The sequence below is a fragment of the Lissotriton helveticus genome, chromosome 6, assembly GCF_964261635.1.
Source record: "Lissotriton helveticus chromosome 6, aLisHel1.1, whole genome shotgun sequence".
In the NCBI taxonomy this organism is placed as follows: Eukaryota; Metazoa; Chordata; class Amphibia; order Caudata; family Salamandridae; genus Lissotriton; species Lissotriton helveticus.
The window spans coordinates 643,027,460-643,044,964 of NC_136067.1; the positions used below are offsets into that span (position 1 = coordinate 643,027,460).

Genomic DNA, 17,505 nt, shown 5'->3' on the forward strand with positions numbered 1-17,505 from the left:
TTTAACCGGGATAGTCAGCAATACCATGTCTTCTCCCTCTAGAAGGGTGGAATGCCACCCGTCGCCAGAATTGGCGAGGGGGTAGTATTCCAAAGCGTATGACACCTTACACGACATGTTTAGATAAAGCCAAACCAAAGTTAGCATTCAACCGCGAGGATTATAATGCACTTAAGAGTATATGGTATGGCGATATCATAGAACAGCTATACGGACATGGTTCCGAAAGCTGCAGACAGGCTCAGCTCATGCTAGAGCACCATCTCACACATAACCAAGCACTCTGCCCCCAGGATTGTTAAGGCCTGCCATAGGAGTGACCTATAGGTTACTGTGTGTCTATATATAAGGGTAGATATAGGAATACTATACCTAAGCAAGGGGTGATTACACGACCTTGCCCCAGCTGAGTGATCAGCCAGTTGTGTCAGTTTGAGTGGCCAGCCAGGGGTGGCATAATACATGCTGAAGCCCCTGGTAGCCTTGGTTACACCTATGCCCTGAGTACCTAGGGTACACTTCTACAGGGGCTGACAAGGTGACCCGATTCCCAATTTGGTATGTACTTACAGTACATGGAGTCCATTTTACAGAGAAAGCAGATAGCCTGGGGTCCTGAATGCAGGATCCCAGGCCAACTAAGCCACAAACCAGCTAAACACAAGGCAAAAAATCTGGGGAAACCATAGTCAGGTATCCACCTTCCTACAGCCTCCAGCACCTGGTCGTCCTCGATGCCTCCTGGTCCGCGTGGCTGAAGAGACAAGCTTCAAGACAGCACCTGATTGCTCCTCTACGTCGTCTGGTTCCATCCTGGTTCCACCCGGTCACTGGCTAGTGACCCAGACTCTGTCCCCTCTGCTTTCAGGTCCTCTTCACCTTCGATCCACCCTTGGATCCACCGGGACATCTTCCTCCTGGTCGCCTGCAGCATCTTTCTTCAAAGGCTCCATAGGCTTCAACGGCGAAACCAGACACATCTTCACACCTATGCACCCGCCGTCTGTGGGTGAGGTAACGCGAGTACTTCGGTGCTCCTAAGGGTATTGACTATCCAAGTGTCTAGGTTTTTAGTTGTTTCCTCCTAGCTAAACCGGAAGTGTCCTAAATCCTTCTAAATCTAACTTCTAAGTTCCAATTGACTTTACATTGACTCTCGCGTGTGTGTAAAGACACTGCACGCGCCGCCTGTGGGCCTCCTACTTCTAAACTAAGGTTCAGATAGTGTAGCCCCAGAGATTCCCTAGGCCTTACCTTTTCTCGTGACGTGGTACTTATACCACTTTCTTAATATATAGTTTGCTTCGCCCCTAGGGCCTAACTGTAAATTGTGCAACTTAACGTATCCTGATTAAGTAACTTGTTATGTGCTTTGGCCTCTGATCTCATAAAGAGTTCAGAGGAGTGTGTTAGTAAATAAATACATATATATTTTATATATATCCTGTGTGGTGTCCTTCCTTTCATTTGGTATTCAAGGGGTTACATATGGTAAAACAGCTGGCTTTACACGCCCTCAAGAGTCTTTTAGCCTAAGACTGTTCTGTCCACGCTACCACTAGGACAGCTGGTCTATAAGGTTGACTTACAACCATCACCATGAGGGTTGTTTGGACTTGTGGAACAAGTTACTTACCTTCGGTAACGATATATCTGTAAGAAACAGTAGTTAGTATTAGATTGCTTACCTTAGAATATCCCCAGGCGTCAGTCTGGATCCGGAAACTTTTGCGTAGCAGTACCCCTGCGCGTCGGTAGGCGTCGTCTGCAGGCGTCCCCTGCGGCTCCGCGTCGTCGGCGTCGTGCGCCGTGATGACGTCGCTGGAGTATATAGACGCCGCCTCCGCGCGCTGACGTCAGTTCTCTGCACACAGCTTTTCCGCGCCAGAACACGCAGAGCCATGTGAGAACCAACACTGGTGCCATGTGAAACTAGGGCCCTGAAAGGGATGTCCTTAACCCTAGGTATCAGTTCGCAGAACGGGGAGGATGGGTGGGGCGGTAAGGAATCTAATACTAACTACTGTTTCTTACAGATATATCGTTACCGAAGGTAAGTAACTTGTTCATCTGAAAGAAACAGGTTAGTATTAGATTCCTTACCTTAGAATAGATACCCCAGCAATACCAACCCCGGAGGTGGGTCTGCGAACCAATACAATCCTACACCAGAAAGTCCTGGAGGACCGAACGGCCAAAGAAGCCATCCCTCCGGACTTGACTGTCCAGGCAGTAGTGCCTCGCAAAGGTGTGCAGCGAGGCCCACGTAGCCGCCTGGCAAATGTCCTGCAAAGGGACTCCCCGGCCCAGAGCAGTAGTAGCGGCCGTGGCCCGAGTGGAATGGGCTCTCAGCCCGACAGGAGGCTCCTTCCGAGCCAAAGAGTAGCACGCTTTGATGCACAGGACGACCCACCGAGAGATGGTCCGTTTCTGTACCGCCCTTCCCTTCTTCTCACCCACGTAGCCAACAAACAGTTGGTCATCCACCCGGAACTGGCGTGTGCGATCCATATAAAATGAAAGCGCACGTTTTGGGTCCAGACGATGGAGCCGCTCTTCATCTTTTGAAGGAGGCGGGAAGAAGGAGGGTAAGGTGATGGACTGCCCAATGTGAAAAGCAGAAACTACTTTGGGCAGGAAAGAAGGTCTAGTTCTCAGAACCACCTTGTCTGGATGAATGGACATGAAAGGAGGTTTGACAGAAAGAGCCTGGAGCTCACTCACTCTCCTGGCAGAGGTGATGGCAACCAGGAAGGCCGTCTTTAAAGTCAGGAGACGGAGAGGACAGGAATGAAGCGGCTCAAAGGGAGCGCACATCAAGAAAGTCAGAACCAGGTTCAAGTCCCACTGAGGCATCACGAACGGAACAGGTGGATACATGTGCGTGATGCCCTTCAAGAATCTCGTTACAATAGGGGACTTGAACAAAGATGGCTGATCAGGAAGCCTTAAGAAGGCGGAAAGGGCAGAAAGGTAGCCCTTGATAGTGCCCAGAGCAGAGCCCTGCTGGGCAAGAGAGAGAAGAAAGAGGAGAACCTCGGAGAGAGGGGCAGAAAGGGGATCCAAAGCCTTTGCTGTGCACCATGCCACAAATCTGTTCCACCGGCAGGCGTATACCGACTTTGTGGAGGGACGCCTGGCTGCCAGAATCACATCACAGACTTCAGGAGGCAAGTCAAATGTACTCAACTGTCGCCGCTCAATCTCCACGCATGGAGGTGGAGACTGGACAGGTTCGGGTGGAGGACCGTCCCCTGCTGCTGCGACAGAAGGTCCTCCTGAAGGGGCAGGCGGATCGAGGGACCGACTGACATGCTGAGTAGCTCGGGATACCAGTACCTTCGAGCCCAGTCCGGAGCCACAAGGATAACTTGGGCCCGGTCGCGCCTGATCTTCTTCAGCACTCTGGGCAGAAGTGGTATAGGCGGAAAGGCGTACAACAGACCGCAACTCCACTCGCGCCGAAAGGCGTCGCCGAGCGAGTGCCGTCTTGGAAACTCCAACGCGCAGAACTGATGACATTGCGCGTTCTCTTCTGTGGCGAATAGATCTAACCAAGGCTCTCCCCATTGCAGAAAGAGGCCTTTCGCCACGTCCGAGTTCAGACGCCATTCGTGATCCACCGAGCACCGACGGCTGAGTTCGTCCGCCCTGGCGTTCAGAGAACCTGCCAGGTGTTGAACCGTCAGAGTCACACCCTGACGTTCCAGCCATTGCCAGAGACGCAGAGCCTCCTGGCAAAGGGTCCACGACCCCACTCCGCCCTGCTTGTTGCAGTACCACATGGCGGTGGTGTTGTCCGTGAACACCCGCACTACACTCCCGTTGACAAAGGGGAGGAATGCCTTCAGTGCTAGGCGAATCGCCCGCAGCTCCAACATGTTGATATGGAGCCGGGACTCCGCCGGAGACCAGATGCCTCTGATCTCCGCCTCTCCCAAGTGGCCTCCCCAGCCCTGGAGGGACGCGTCCGTCACAACTACGTGCTCCGGTTGGGGAAGGGAGAGGGATCTGCCTCTGACCCAATCGCGGTCCGTAAGCCACCACTGCAACTGTCTCGCAGTGCCCTCCGAGATCAGGACATGGTCGGATAGGTTGCCTTGATGCTGGGCCCACTGAAACTTCAGGTCCCACTGCAGAGCCCGCATCCGCCACCGGGCGTGATGCACCAGAAGTATGCAGGAAGCCATCAGCCCCAGCAGCCGCAGCGTCAACCTGACCGAAACCCGGGATAACGGCTGAAAGATGGGAATCAAAGCCTGTATATCCCGGACCCGCCGTTCCGGAGGATAAACCCGAAACTGCGCCGAGTCGAGAACCGCTCCGATGAAAAGGAGCTTTTGAGAGGGACACAGGTGTGATTTCGGCACATTGATGGAAAACCCCAGCTCGTGCAGGAGGTCCGCCGTCATCTGAAGGTGGTGGACGACTGTCTGGGGCGAGCCCGCCTTCAACAACCAGTCGTCGAGGTAGGGGAAGACTGAAACCCCTAACCGGCGCAGATGAGCTGCGACCACCGCCATCACTTTCGTGAACACCCGTGGGGCGCTGGTAAGGCCGAATGGGAGCACGATAAACTGAAAGTGCTCGTGGCCTACCGTGAACCGCAGGTAACGCCGGTGGGCCGGCAGGACGGGGATGTGAAAATACGCATCCTGTAAGTCCAACGCTACCATCCAGTCTTGTGGGTCTAGAGCAGCCAAGACCTGAGCCAAAGTCAACATCTTGAACTTCTCCTTCCAGAGGAAGCCGTTGACGTTCCGTAGATCCAAGATAGGACGCAGGCCCCCCTTGTCCTTCTTGGGTACCAGAAAGTAGTGGGAGTAGCAACCACACCCTACTTCTGGCCCAGGAACGCGCTCGATGGCCCCCTTGGCCAAGAGGGCCGTAACTTCCTCCTGCAGAAGTGTCAAGTGGTCCCCCGACACACGGTGGTTCTGCGGTGGCATGGCTGGAGGAGTGCTCTCGAAGGGGAGGGAGTAGCCCCTTCGGACGAGCTGCAGCACCCACCTGTCCGATGTGATAGTGCGCCAGCGGGAGTGGTGATGGCGAACCCTGCCACCCACTGGCGTCACATGGGCCTGAAAGCTCGGACTAGGAGGATTTGGAGGCTGCTGCGGGGGGAGGTGTGGCCTGACCTCGCCGCTGTCCCCGACCGCCTCCACGGCGGAATCCACGGCCGCCACCGCGTTGAGAAGTGTTCTGCGGTGCGTGGCTGGCAGCACGTGTGGGACCGCCCCTTCCTTGGCCACGAAAGGAGCGAAACGAACCCGTTTGCTGGCGCTGGGTCGAGAGACCCAAGGACTTGGCCGTGACCCTGGAGTCCTTGAAGCGCTCAAGCGCGTTGTCCGCTTTGTCGCCAAACAGGCGACTGCCATCGAACGGCATGTCCATCAAGGCATTTTGGACATCCGTCGAAAAATTGGCGGATCTGAGCCAGGCGTGGCGACGAATCGCCACCGTCGTGGACACCGCTCTGCCCAGCGAGTCGGTCGTATCAAGACCACACCTGATGGAATACCTCGCCGCGTCTCGGCCTTCAACCATAGCCTGGCCGAGCTTGTCCCGTACCTCCTGCGGGCATTGCGGCAGACACTCCGCGACCGTATCCCACAGAGAGTGGGTGTAGCGGCCCAAGAGGCAAGCGGTGTTGCAAGACCGCAGTCCCAGACTCAGGGACGAGAAGACCTTTTTGCCATACTGGTCGTACCTCTTAGATTCCCGGTCGGGCGGGGCTGACGGGAACGCGGATTGGGAAGTTGAGGCCTGGATCACCAGACTCTCAGGGGTGGGATGGGTGGACAGGAACTTAGGGTCGTCCGAACACGTACGGTGGCGCCTGGCAACGTTCCTATCAACAGGCGAACCTGAAGCGGGCCTGGACCACGTGCCCAAAAGAACGTTCGTCAAGGCTTCATTGAACGGCAGCAGAGGCTCCTGTGGGCACGACTGCGGTTTGAAGACCTCGGTGAGGATGTTAGGCTTCACTTTTGCGACGGGGAGCTCAAGGCGCAAGGCCTTGGCAGCCCTCATCAACACCACAGAATAAGCAGCCCCAGCCTCCGACGCCACAGTGGGAGGCGAGACAAAACCAGGGTTAGGAGATTCGTCCAGACCACTGGCATCACCCAAGTCACCTGTCCAGTCCACGTCGTACTGACACTCGCGTGACAGAGGGTCCTCAGACCCCTCCCAACCCTCTCCATAATCTTCATCATCACCATATAGTGATTCAACGATGTAGACCGGCTCCTCGGGGTCAATGGGCCCCATCGGCGTCGGACGACGCTGGTCCGACTCCGCGTCCGGAATCGGAGAGAGAATGGGGGTGGCGCCGCCCGGAGCCGGCGCCGGAGCCCCGACACCGGCGTCGGAGTCACGGCGCCGCGCGGAGGCGGCACCACGGGTTGCCCCGATGGAATCGGCGCCGGAGAGGCCGGAGGACCAGCCGGCGTCGACCCTGAAGGGCCCAGCGGCGCCGGGGCCGGAGCCGCCGTCGGGGCCGGAGCACCCGACGGCGTCGGGGCAGGAGCACCCGAACCGCTCGGGCCCCCAGACGGGATCACCGGGCCCGCAGGCGCCGTAGGCCCCGTCGGAGGAGACAGCGCCCTCATGGCCATGAGGAACTCCTCTATCTCCTCGCGCGACGCGCCTTGCCCAGGGACCGACGGGTATGGAGCAGGCAGCGTCGGCGACCCACGCGGAGCCGCGGGGGTGGGGCCACCCGAACCCCCGGCCGCATCGCGCGAGCGTCGGGGGGAGTCGGGGTGTGATGACGACGCCCTGACTTCTTGTGTCGCTTACCTGAGGAACCGGAGGAATGGTGACGACTTCCGGAGCGCTCGTGGCGGCTCCGCGACCGTTCTCTCGACCGCTCCCTCGACCTCCGCCCGGACCGGGACCACTCCCGACGCGGGGCCGACAGCCGGAGCTCGAGTAGCTTGCGGGACCGCTCCCGTCTAGCCTTACTCGTCAAGGCCAGACAGTCGACACAGGACTCCACGTCGTGGTCGGCGCCCAGGCACCGGAGGCAGAGTCGATGGTGGTCGGTGACCGACATCATGCGGTCGCACCCGTCACAATTTTTAAAACCGGGCATCCTACCGGCACCTAAAGAGTTAGAGTAATCAAAAAACTTTGGTCAAAAGACCGGAGTACTGATCTTCGGATCTGCGCTAACTGGCGCGGAAAAAAGAAGAACTGACGTCAGCGCGCGGAGGCGGCGTCTATATACTCCAGCGACGTCATCACGGCGCACGACGCCGACGACGCGGAGCCGCCTGCAGACGACGCCTACCGACGCGCAGGGGTACTGCTACGCAAAAGTTTCCGGATCCAGACTGACGCCTGGGGATATTCTAAGGTAAGGAATCTAATACTAACCTGTTTCTTTCAGATCAAGGTGTTTACTAGAATAGTGAACATCATATACCAGGCCAACTTCTCACACCGACGAGATGGTGCTGACTTCTGGGTCGCCCGGCAGCGGAGCCTCAGCAGAGCGCTTCCGCCATCGTGGCTTGCTTAGCCACGCCACCAGCAGCAAACCTACTGATTTTGTCCCCCGAACCAAAAAAGCCTCTTGGGGTGACAGAACATTTAGGGTCACCACCACCAAACTATGGAACACGCTCTCCCTCCACATCAAGACTAGTCCCACTCTGCTCACTTTTCGAAAACAACGAAAGACCTGGCTCTTTATCCAATAGCCATCTGTGCTAGCCTTTCCTCTGCCATAGTCCGCAGTGCCAAAACACCCAAGGGTATTTGTGAGCTTTATAAGTTGCTTAAATAAATACAAATAAATAAATAAAACACATCTTCACAAATAGCACAATCCGGCACTCAACACAAGAATGAAGCAGACAGCAGCAAAAGATCAGCACCAGAAAGGATTTTGAGTTGAAGACAATAAAAAACAAAACTCACAGGATACTCAAGCAAGTCCACTGGTTGACGAAAAGGTTCAGAGTCTTCACACTGAAAAATTAGATTTAACAATTCTTGACACTGCTTCTTCCAGGCACGAATATCATATGATTGGGCTGTATTACGCAAATTCCGCCTTGGAAAATGAGCCTGAAATGACAAGAACATCTTCATCACTTAGATGCTTTTTTGCCTTTTACAAAAGGGGTACTGCAAAAACGAGCCTCGGAAAATTCCATAAACACTTGTCAGGTGAACCATTAGTTTTAATATTATAACAATATTAATGGTCTTTGATTATATCTTACTAATAATGTAAGACACACCTCTTCAGTTTTTAGCAACAAGCAAGGAAGCAAGAGAAAACGGGGAAAAAGGTCACATGCAAAAGTGTCAATATTGCACAACACCATATTTTAGGAATGTAATTGTCACCAAATATTCTTCCAATATAACAATACAGAGAAACAAGCACTGACAAATCCAACAGTCTTTATCTTTTGGTTTTTAAGATGATGATATCTTTGCTTTGCCAATGCTTTTTGCGACGCTGTTCAGTATCACATAAAGAAACAAAAATATCTATTGCTAATGTTGAACAACATTGGCAAAAAGTTTGATAGTCTGTATGTTAACACTAAGGTGTCATCATGCTAAGATGTCCCTAATGTCATTACATATGTGCATGCATGATCAGATTTTAGTTTTAGTTCTTAGTTCACAATTTCAAGATCACAGACACTCATTCAGAAGTGGTAAATGAAAAAAGAAAAAGGCTACCAAAGTTTTTGTTTTTTTACATAAAGGAGAAGGCTGGCATCAAAGTGCAGCTGTCAACAAATATGTACTGTCATTTTTGGTAAAGCCTAAAGCACAAGTTACTACTTGTGTAACGATATATCTGTAAGAGACCTTAATTAGTGATAGATTCCTTACCTTAGAATATTTCCCAGGAGTCAGACTGGATCTGGAAAGTTTTCTGCTTAGCAGTACCCCTGCTCGCCGGTAGGTGGCATCGTGCGGCTCGCATCAATCACTGGTGACGTGAGCGCCGCGATGACGTCACGGAGACTACTTAGGCGCCACCCATACGCGCTGACGTCAGTTTTCTTTTTCTGCGCTGAAAGCGCAGATCCGGATTGAGCACGTCCCTTGGTCATTTTCTGACCATTTTTTGAGACTTTTGTCTCCTGGTGCACGTAGGGATGCCCGGCTTTAAGTCTTGTGGGTCGTGTCTCCGTTATATGTCTGTGGCGGACCCCCATGATGTCTGCCTCTACTGCCTGGAGACCCACCATGACTCTCGGGACTGCCTTGCCATGGCTCCGAAGGCCTTGGGGGAGCGGCGCCGGAAGTTGCTGGAGGTCCGGCACTCCTCTCATCGCCGCTGCGGGTCTGGGGGCCGCTCGCGGGGCCGAAGACGTTGCTTCTCGGGCTCTAAGTCTTCACCTTCAGATTCCGGTAAGCGACTCCATAAGAAGTAGTCGAAGAAGCATGTTCGCTCTCCGACGCTCCTAGGAGGCGGACAAGGGGGGCAGGGACTCCAGGGAGCCTGGGAGACCTGCGGCCTACCCACTATACCCAGGTCTGTCGGCGACTCCCGAACAGATGCAAGAGTTTCTTGCTGCCATGGACCGCCTGTTTAGGCCTCGGGCTCGCGCCTGCAGGCCCCGCGGTATTGTGTCCAGATCCTGTTGGCCCCGGAGCCACTGGATCCAGCGCCCTCGGCTCCGGTGCCGCCTGGCTCCGGCCCCAGCGCCTTGACAGGGACAGACAGAGGGAATAGAGTCCTTATGGCCACGAGGAAGTCACGTATCTCCTCCGGCGTCGCGTGCAGCCCAGGGACCGTTGGTGTGGAGCTGGACGCGGCACCTCCGGCTTCGGCGGAGCCGCGTGGGCGGTGTCGCACAAACCCCCGGCCGCGCCAAGCGAGCGCGCGGGTCGGGGGGGGGCGGTTTGTAAGCGGTCAGAACAGCGATGACGCCTCTTCGACTTCTTTTACGAATGCCTCGACTTACCGGAGGACTTGGAACCCGACAAGTGGTGGTGACTCGACGAGCGGCGATGACGACCGGTCCCTCGACTTCCTCCTCAACCGGGACCTCGAGCGGCAGCACGGAGCCAACTGCCGGAGCTCGAGCAGCTTACGGGACCGCTACCGTCTAGCCTTCGAGGTCAAGGCCCGGCAGTCGGGGCACAACTTGTCATCGTGGTCGGCCCGAGGCAGTAAAGGCACCGATGGGGGGGGTCACCGACATCAGGGGGTGACCGGCGTTGAAAGGTTTAAAACCTGGTATCCCTAACGGCACCGTGAGTCGGAATAGACTCAAAAAGTGATCAAAAGAGTTAGTCAAAAAATGACTAGAGTACTGCTCTTCCCGGATCTGCGTTTGCTCGCGCAGAAAAAAGAAGAACTGACGTCAGTGTGCAAGGGCGGCATCTAAGTATCTAAGTACTCCGAAGACGTCATCCCGACGATCACAACGCCGTCGACGGCCGCAGAGCAGCAGACGACGCCTACCGGCGCGCCAGGGTACTGCTGACGGTAACTTTCCGGATCCAGTCTGACGTCTGGGGATATTCTAAGGTAAGGAATCTAACACTATTGTGTTTCTTTCAGATATCATTTGTATAATTGCTTTAACATCAATTAATGCACTGATCTGGTGTCATGCTGCCCTGGGACTACTTTCTACATCAAGAACCATCCAGCACATAAAAGGGGGTTAGGTGGCATGGTATTTGAATGTTCCAAACAAGGGCTGACTCAAAAGTGCCTACACAATGCCTGCACCACAGTATTCTAGCAGTGCTCTCATTCAGAACCCCATGGCTGGTCTTTTTAATGAATGCGGTGATTGTGCACAACAGATTGGGAGGATATATTGAAGAGTACTCAAATGTTGTATTACAAAGTCAATACATTTAAATGCATGACTTGTGGCTTAAAAATGGCACTGGGCAACTTTTGTGAAGCAGCAGGTTAACAAAGACATGTGGACTTTAAAAAAAAAAAGTTTTAGCTGCTCCCCTCACTACCTACTTGTTACTTACTTACTCAGCCTACTTTATCTTGAGAAGAATAGTTGAGTTACCACCGGAGTCCATGATTATCTTTTTACATCTCAAAGATTGTATAAAAACAGCAATGCCCTCGCACACAACAATCAAGGTGTTTCAACAGTGGTTACGAAATAGACAACATTCTATGCATAGAGCCAACATTAAGACAATTGCAATCATGTTCAGTTCTTGGGAAATGGATATAAGTTTATTGGCTCCACAACCAGCCGACACGTGTTTCGTCGCGTGGGAACAACTCACTGCGACTCCTCAGGGCTTAAGACACGACCTAAAATCCTATAGGTCTGGAGTGATGTGTCTACACAGTCTGATTGCGTGTAAGACTGGGGAGAGTCAACATCTTGAGCTTCTCCTGAGATCCAAGATGGGACGTAGGCCCATGTCCTTGGGGAAAAGAAAGTAGTGGGAATAACAACCACGACCTACTTCTGGGACAGGAAAGCGCTCAATGGCTCCCTTGGCCAAGAGAGCTTCTTGGATTCCATCCCGTGGTGCGGTAGGGAATGCACTCTTGGAAGTGGAGGCTTGTACTACAAAGCTCTCCGGGGTGGGGTGTTGGGAGAGGACAGTGGGGTCGCCCGGAGCCGGGAGGTGGCGTCGGGCAATCATCCGGTCCACGGGAGCCCCCGTGTTGGGCATGGACCACGTCCTAAAAAGGATGTCGGTGAGGGCCTCATTAAAAGGCAGCAAGGCCTCTGAAGAGCTCGTAGCCGGTTGAAGCACCACTGTCAGGAGGTTAGTCCTGCCCGCCACTGTAGGAAGCTCGAGGTTGAGAGCCTCGGCCGCCCTACGCAACACCACTGCATATGACGCTCCCTCCTCCGTAGCCACGGTAGGAGGGGACAACCTGCCAAGGTCATGGGACGTGTCGAGACCACTGGCATCCCCCAATTCCTCTCTCCAGTCCTGTTCATCCAACTGGTCGGTCAGAGGGTCTACTGAGCCCTCCCAGTCCTCCTCCCCATCCTCTGGGTGCCATTCTGGTCGAAAAGGGACCCCAGAAGTGAACAGGGGCACAAAAACCTCACTCTGCGCCGGATCGGGCTCCATGTTGGGATGGAGGCCGGGGTCGACGCAAGCCGGGGGGTGAGGACCGGCGTCAAACGGGGTAGTGGTGTCCGAGGAAGCAACGCCGGTGGACGCGTAATCAGGTCAAGCAGCACTACTCTCCCCTTGACAGAGGGAAGGAATGCCTTCAGTGCAAGCCGAATCGCCTGAAGCTCCAGAAGGTTGATATGGAGCCGGGACTCCGCCGGAGACCAGAGTCCTCTGATCTCTGCTTCTCCCATGTGGCCACCCCATCCCAGAAGGGACGCGTCCGTCACAACTGTGTGTTCCGTTTGGGGAAGGGAGAGGGATCTGCCATTGACCCAATCGTGATTCGTAAGCCACCACTGCAATTGTTTTGTAGTGCCCTCCGAGATCGGGACGTGATCGGACAGGTTGCCCTGATGCTGTGCCCAGTGGAACTTCAGGACCCACTGCAGAGCCCGCATATGCCATGTGGCATGATCCACTAGCAGGATGCAGGAGGCCATCAGGCCCAGAAGCCGGAGGATAATCCTGACCAAACCCGGGATAGAGGCGAATAAATTGGAATCATGGCCTGAATATCCCGGACTCGCTGCTCGGGAGGATAAACCCGAAACTGCACCGAGTCCAGAACCACTCCGATGAAGAGGAGCTTCTGAGAGGGAATCGGGTGCGACTTCGGTACATTGATGGAAAACCTCAGCAAACCCCCAACCGGCGCAGATGGGCTGCGACCACCGCCATCACCTTTGTGAACACCCGTGGGGCGCTGGTAAGGCCGAATGGGAGCACGATAAACTGAAAGTGCTTGTGGCCTACCGTGAACCGCAGGTAACGCCGGTGGGCCGGCAGGACGGGGATGTGAAAATACGCATCCTGCAAGTCCAACGCTACCATCCAGTCTAGCGGGTCTAGAGCAGCCAAGACCTGAGCCAAAGTCAACATCTTGAACTTCTCCTTCCGGAGGAAGCCGTTGACGTTCCGTAGATCCAAGATAGGACGTAGGCCCCCCTTGTCCTTCTTGGGTACCAGAAAGTAGTGGGAATAGCAACCACATCCTACTTCTGACCCAGGAACGCGCTCGATGGCCCCCTTGGCCAAGAGGGCCGTAACTTCCTCCTGCAGAAGTGTCAAGTGGTCCCCCGACACACGGTGGTTCTGCGGTGGCATGACTGGAGGAGTGGTCTCGAAGGGGAGGGAGTAGCCCCTTCGGACGAGCTGCAGCACCCACCTGTCCGATGTTATTGTGCGCCAGTGGGAGAGGTGATGGCGAACCCTGCCGCCCACCGGCGTCACATGGGCCTGAAAGCATGGACTAGGAGGATTTAGAGGCGGATGCTGCGGGGGGAGGTGTGGTCTGACCTCGCCGCTGTCCCCGACCGCCACCACGGCGGTTCCCACGGCCGCCGCGTTGAGAAGTCTGTTGCGGCGCGTGGCTGGCAGCACGTGTGGGACCGCCCCTTCCGTGGCCACGAAAGGAGCGAAACGAACCCGTTTGCTGGCGCTGGGTCGAGAGACCCAAGGACTTGGCCGTGACCCTGGAGTCCTTGAAGCGTTCCAGCGCGTGGTGCGCTTTGTCGCCAAACAGGCGACCGCCATCAAACGGCATGTCCATCAATGCATTCTGGACATCTGCCGAGAAATTGGCGGATCTCAGCCAGGCATGGCGACGAATCGCCACCGTCGTGGACATCGCCCTGCCCAGTGAGTCGGTCGTATCAAGACCACACCTTATGGAGTATCTTGCTGCGTCTCGGCCTTCAATCATAGCCTTGCCGAGCTTAGCCCGTACCTCCTGCGGGCATTCAGGCAGCAGTTCCGCGACCGTATCCCACAGAGAGTGGGTGTAGCGGCCCAAGAGGCACGCGGTGTTGCAAGACCGCAGTCCCAGACTCGGGGACGAAAAGACCTTCTTACCATACTGGCCGTACCTCTTAGATTCCCGGTCGGGCGGGGCCGACGGGAATGCGGTCTGGGAAGTCGAGGCCTGGATCACCAGGCTCTCAGGGGTGGGATGGGTGGACAAGAACTTTGGGTCATCCGTACACGGACGGTGGCGTCTGGCCACGTTCCTATCAACAGGCGAACCTGAAGCAGGCCTGGACCACGTGCCCAAAAGAACGTCAGTTAAGGCCTCATTGAACGGCAGCAGTGGCTCCTGTGGGCATGACTGCGGTTTGAGTACCTCAGTGAGGATGTTAGTCCTCACGGCCGCGACGGGGAGCTCAAGGTGTAAGGCCTTGGCAGCCCTCATCAACACCACTGAATAAGCTGCCCCCTCCTCCGTAGCCACGGTAGGAGGCGAGACAAAGCCAGGGTTGGGGGAGTCATCCAGACCACTGGCGTCACCCAAGTCACCTGTCCAGTCCACATCGTACTGACACTCGCGGGTCAGAGGGTCCTCAGACCCCTCCCACTCCTCTCCGCAATCTACATCCTCACCATATTCTGAGTCAACAATGTAGACCGGCTCCCCGGGGTCAACAGGCCCCATCGGCGTCGGACTCGGCTCCGCGGCCGGAGTCGGAGAGGGAATGGGGGCGGCGCCGCCCGGAGCCGCGCGGGGGCGGTGCCGTGGGTTGCCCCGATGGAATCGGCGCCGGAGAGGCCGGTTGACAAGCCGGCGTCGACCCTGAAGGTCCCTGCGGCGCCGGGGCCGGAGCAGTCGGCGACGTCGGGGCCGGAGCACCCGACGGCGTCGAGGCTGGAGCACCCGAACCGCTAGGGCCCCCGGACGGGACCACCGGGCCCGCAGGCGCCGTAGGCCCCATCGGAGGAGACAGTGCCCTCATGGTCATGAGGAACTCCTCTATCTCCTCGGGCGACGCGCCCTGCCCAGAGACCGCAGGGTATGGAGCAGGCCGCGTCGGCGACTCACGCGGAGCCGCGGGGGTGGGGCCACCCGAACCCCCGGCCGCATCGCGCGAGCGTCGGGGGGAGTCGGGGGTACGATGACGACGCCCCGACTTCTTGTGCTTCCTACCTGAGGAACCAGAGGAATGATGACGACTCCCGGAGCGCTCGTGACGGCTCCGCGACCGCTCCCTCGAACGCTCCCTAGACCTCCGTCCGGACCGGGACCGCTCCCGACGCGGGGCCGACACCCGGAGCTCAAGTAGCTTGCGGGACCGCTCCCGTCTAGCTTTATTCGTCAAGGCCCGGCAATCGACGCAGGCGTCCACGTCGTGGTCCGGGCCCAGGCACCGGAGGCAGAGGCGGTGATGGTCCGTGACCGACATTGTGCGGTCACAGCCGTCACAATTCTTAAAACCGGGCATCCTACCGGCACCTTAAGAGTAACAGGAAAGATTCAAAAACTTTGGTCAAAGACCGGAGTACTGCTCTTCGGATCTGCGCTAACTGGCGCGGAAAAAAGAAGAACTGACGTCAGCGCGCGGAGGCGGCGTCTATATACTCCAGCGACGTCATCACGGCGCACGACGCCGACGACGGACGCGGAGCCGCAGGAGACGCCTGCAGACGACGCCTACCGACGCGCAGGGGTACTGCTACGCAAAAGTTTCCGGATCCAGACTGACGCCTGGGGATATTCTAAGGTAAGGAATCTAATACTAACCTGTTTCTTTCAGATACCATATACAAAATTGCACAGCAGACTAAGAAGTCTGCAACCACCGCCCAGAACAGAGAAGGGCACCAAGGCCAGAACGAAAGAGCAATGACAATTCATCCCCAGACAACACCAGCACGGAGAGACATCTCCTAAAAGAGCTAGGAGTCGAGACCCGGTCAAGGGACCTCAACCCAAGGACTGCAAAGGTGTCAGAAGTACAAGCAACGAAGGACACAAGCAAACCCCACACTGGAGACCAGGGTGCAGGGGAACAGAAGTACCCATGAAATCATCAACCAAGAAGTACCCATGAAATCATCAACCAACACCAGAATACTGGCGACGGGGGTAGCATTCCACCCTTCTAGAGGGAGAAGACATGTTGTTGCTGACTATCCCGGTTAAAGTTAACCAGAACCCCAGCGTCACAAAATGGACGCTGCTGCCACAGACACAAGTCTGACCTCCTGCTGTTGGGAGTCCTTCCAGTCACGGAGGTTTGGACAATAAGTTTCCTGCCTGGAGAGGTGCGAGCACCACCCCAGACAGGACTTTGTGTATTGGGTCAGGGAGGGCTGAATAGACTGAGAAACTGCCTCGGGCACACTAGGTGCTCCATGCATAGTCCAGTTCAAACCGGAGCTGGGGCACTCCAGCCGAAGCACTGGCGCGAAACTGGACAAAGGAAAGGGGGTGTAACCACCCCCCTTCCTGGTTTCACCCATAGGAGGGACCTAGAAAGTAATCCAGCCCCTTTTAGTTGTATAAAGGTAGGAGCGGAGCCTCAGGACTTTAGATTTGATCCTGAACTGAAACTTGAAACGAAACTCTGGACCTTCGACATTCTGCTGAAGCTGAAGACAGAAGAATCTTCCTTGTGGCCAAGGAGTGACCACCCTGTGCAACCAGGCACAATCCAGCAAATCAACGGCTTGCTTTGTCGACGCTCCCACCGGGACCCGAGCACAGAGCCTGACAAGACCCAGACGTCCAGACCTCTCTGACCCTCTCTTCACGTCTGCAGCATAGCTGAGATCCGTGGAGGCGACGAGACACGTGGGACCGGACATCTTGAAAAGTCCACGACTTGCTAACTGTGCAGCTCCTGAGGTATCCTCGAAGCTGAGCACTGGGGATTGAGAAGCCCCGAATGCGAGCTCCACCTGCACCAAAGATCAGCCCTCCACACTCCACGAGTTCTGCGTGGGGCCCTTCTGCTTGTGTTTTGCTCAACGCGTTGTCCGGTTGCTGGCCCGCTGGATAGTAGCCTCTGTGACGACAATGCTTTGAAACCAACTCGCTGGTCTGGTTGCTCCAGACTGCCCCTTGCCTCCCTGCAAAGGTGAGGCACCTCAGACCTTGCTGGTCTGCATCAGAAGCCTTCTTTGTATAATGCGTGGGTTGCCTTTGCCAAGGTTTGTTGACTCCAATCCGGCAGTCAACCCCTCCTTCTGCGAGAACCTTCGTGGGACAGCTCCTCTCCAGCATCTGGTCGTCCTCGACGCCTCCTGGTCCGCGTGGCTGAGGAGACTAGCTTCACGACAGTACCTGATTGCTCCTCGACGTCGCCTGGTTCCTTCCTGGTTCCACCCGGTCACTGGCTAGTGACCCAGACTCTGTCCCCTCTGCTTTCAGGTCTCCTTCATCCTCGATCCACCCTTGGATCCCTCCGGACATCTTCCTCCTGGTCGCCTGCAGCATCTTTCTTCACAGGCTCCATAGACTTCAACGGCGAAACCCGACACATCTTCACACCTATGCACCCGCTTCCTGTGGGTGAGGTAACGCGAGTACTCCGGTGCTCCCAAGGGTATTGACTATCCAAGTGTCTAGGTTTTTAGTTGTTTCCTTCTAGCTAGACCGGAAGTGTCCTAAATCCTTCTTTT

The 17,505-nt window shown here is 55.7% G+C and overlaps 1 protein-coding gene across 2 annotated transcripts in view; it reads right to left on the reverse strand.

Moving 5' to 3' along the window:
- Positions 1 to 17,505, reverse strand: part of PHIP (PHIP subunit of CUL4-Ring ligase complex) — a 2,061,705-nt gene that overhangs the window by 394,228 nt on the left and 1,649,972 nt on the right. For both annotated transcript variants that reach the window (XM_078648101.1, XM_078648100.1), the window contains exon 35: positions 7,930 to 8,079. In XM_078648101.1, coding sequence (XP_078504227.1) covers positions 7,930 to 8,079 — 150 coding nt within the window. The remainder of the gene's footprint in view (positions 1 to 7,929; positions 8,080 to 17,505) is intronic.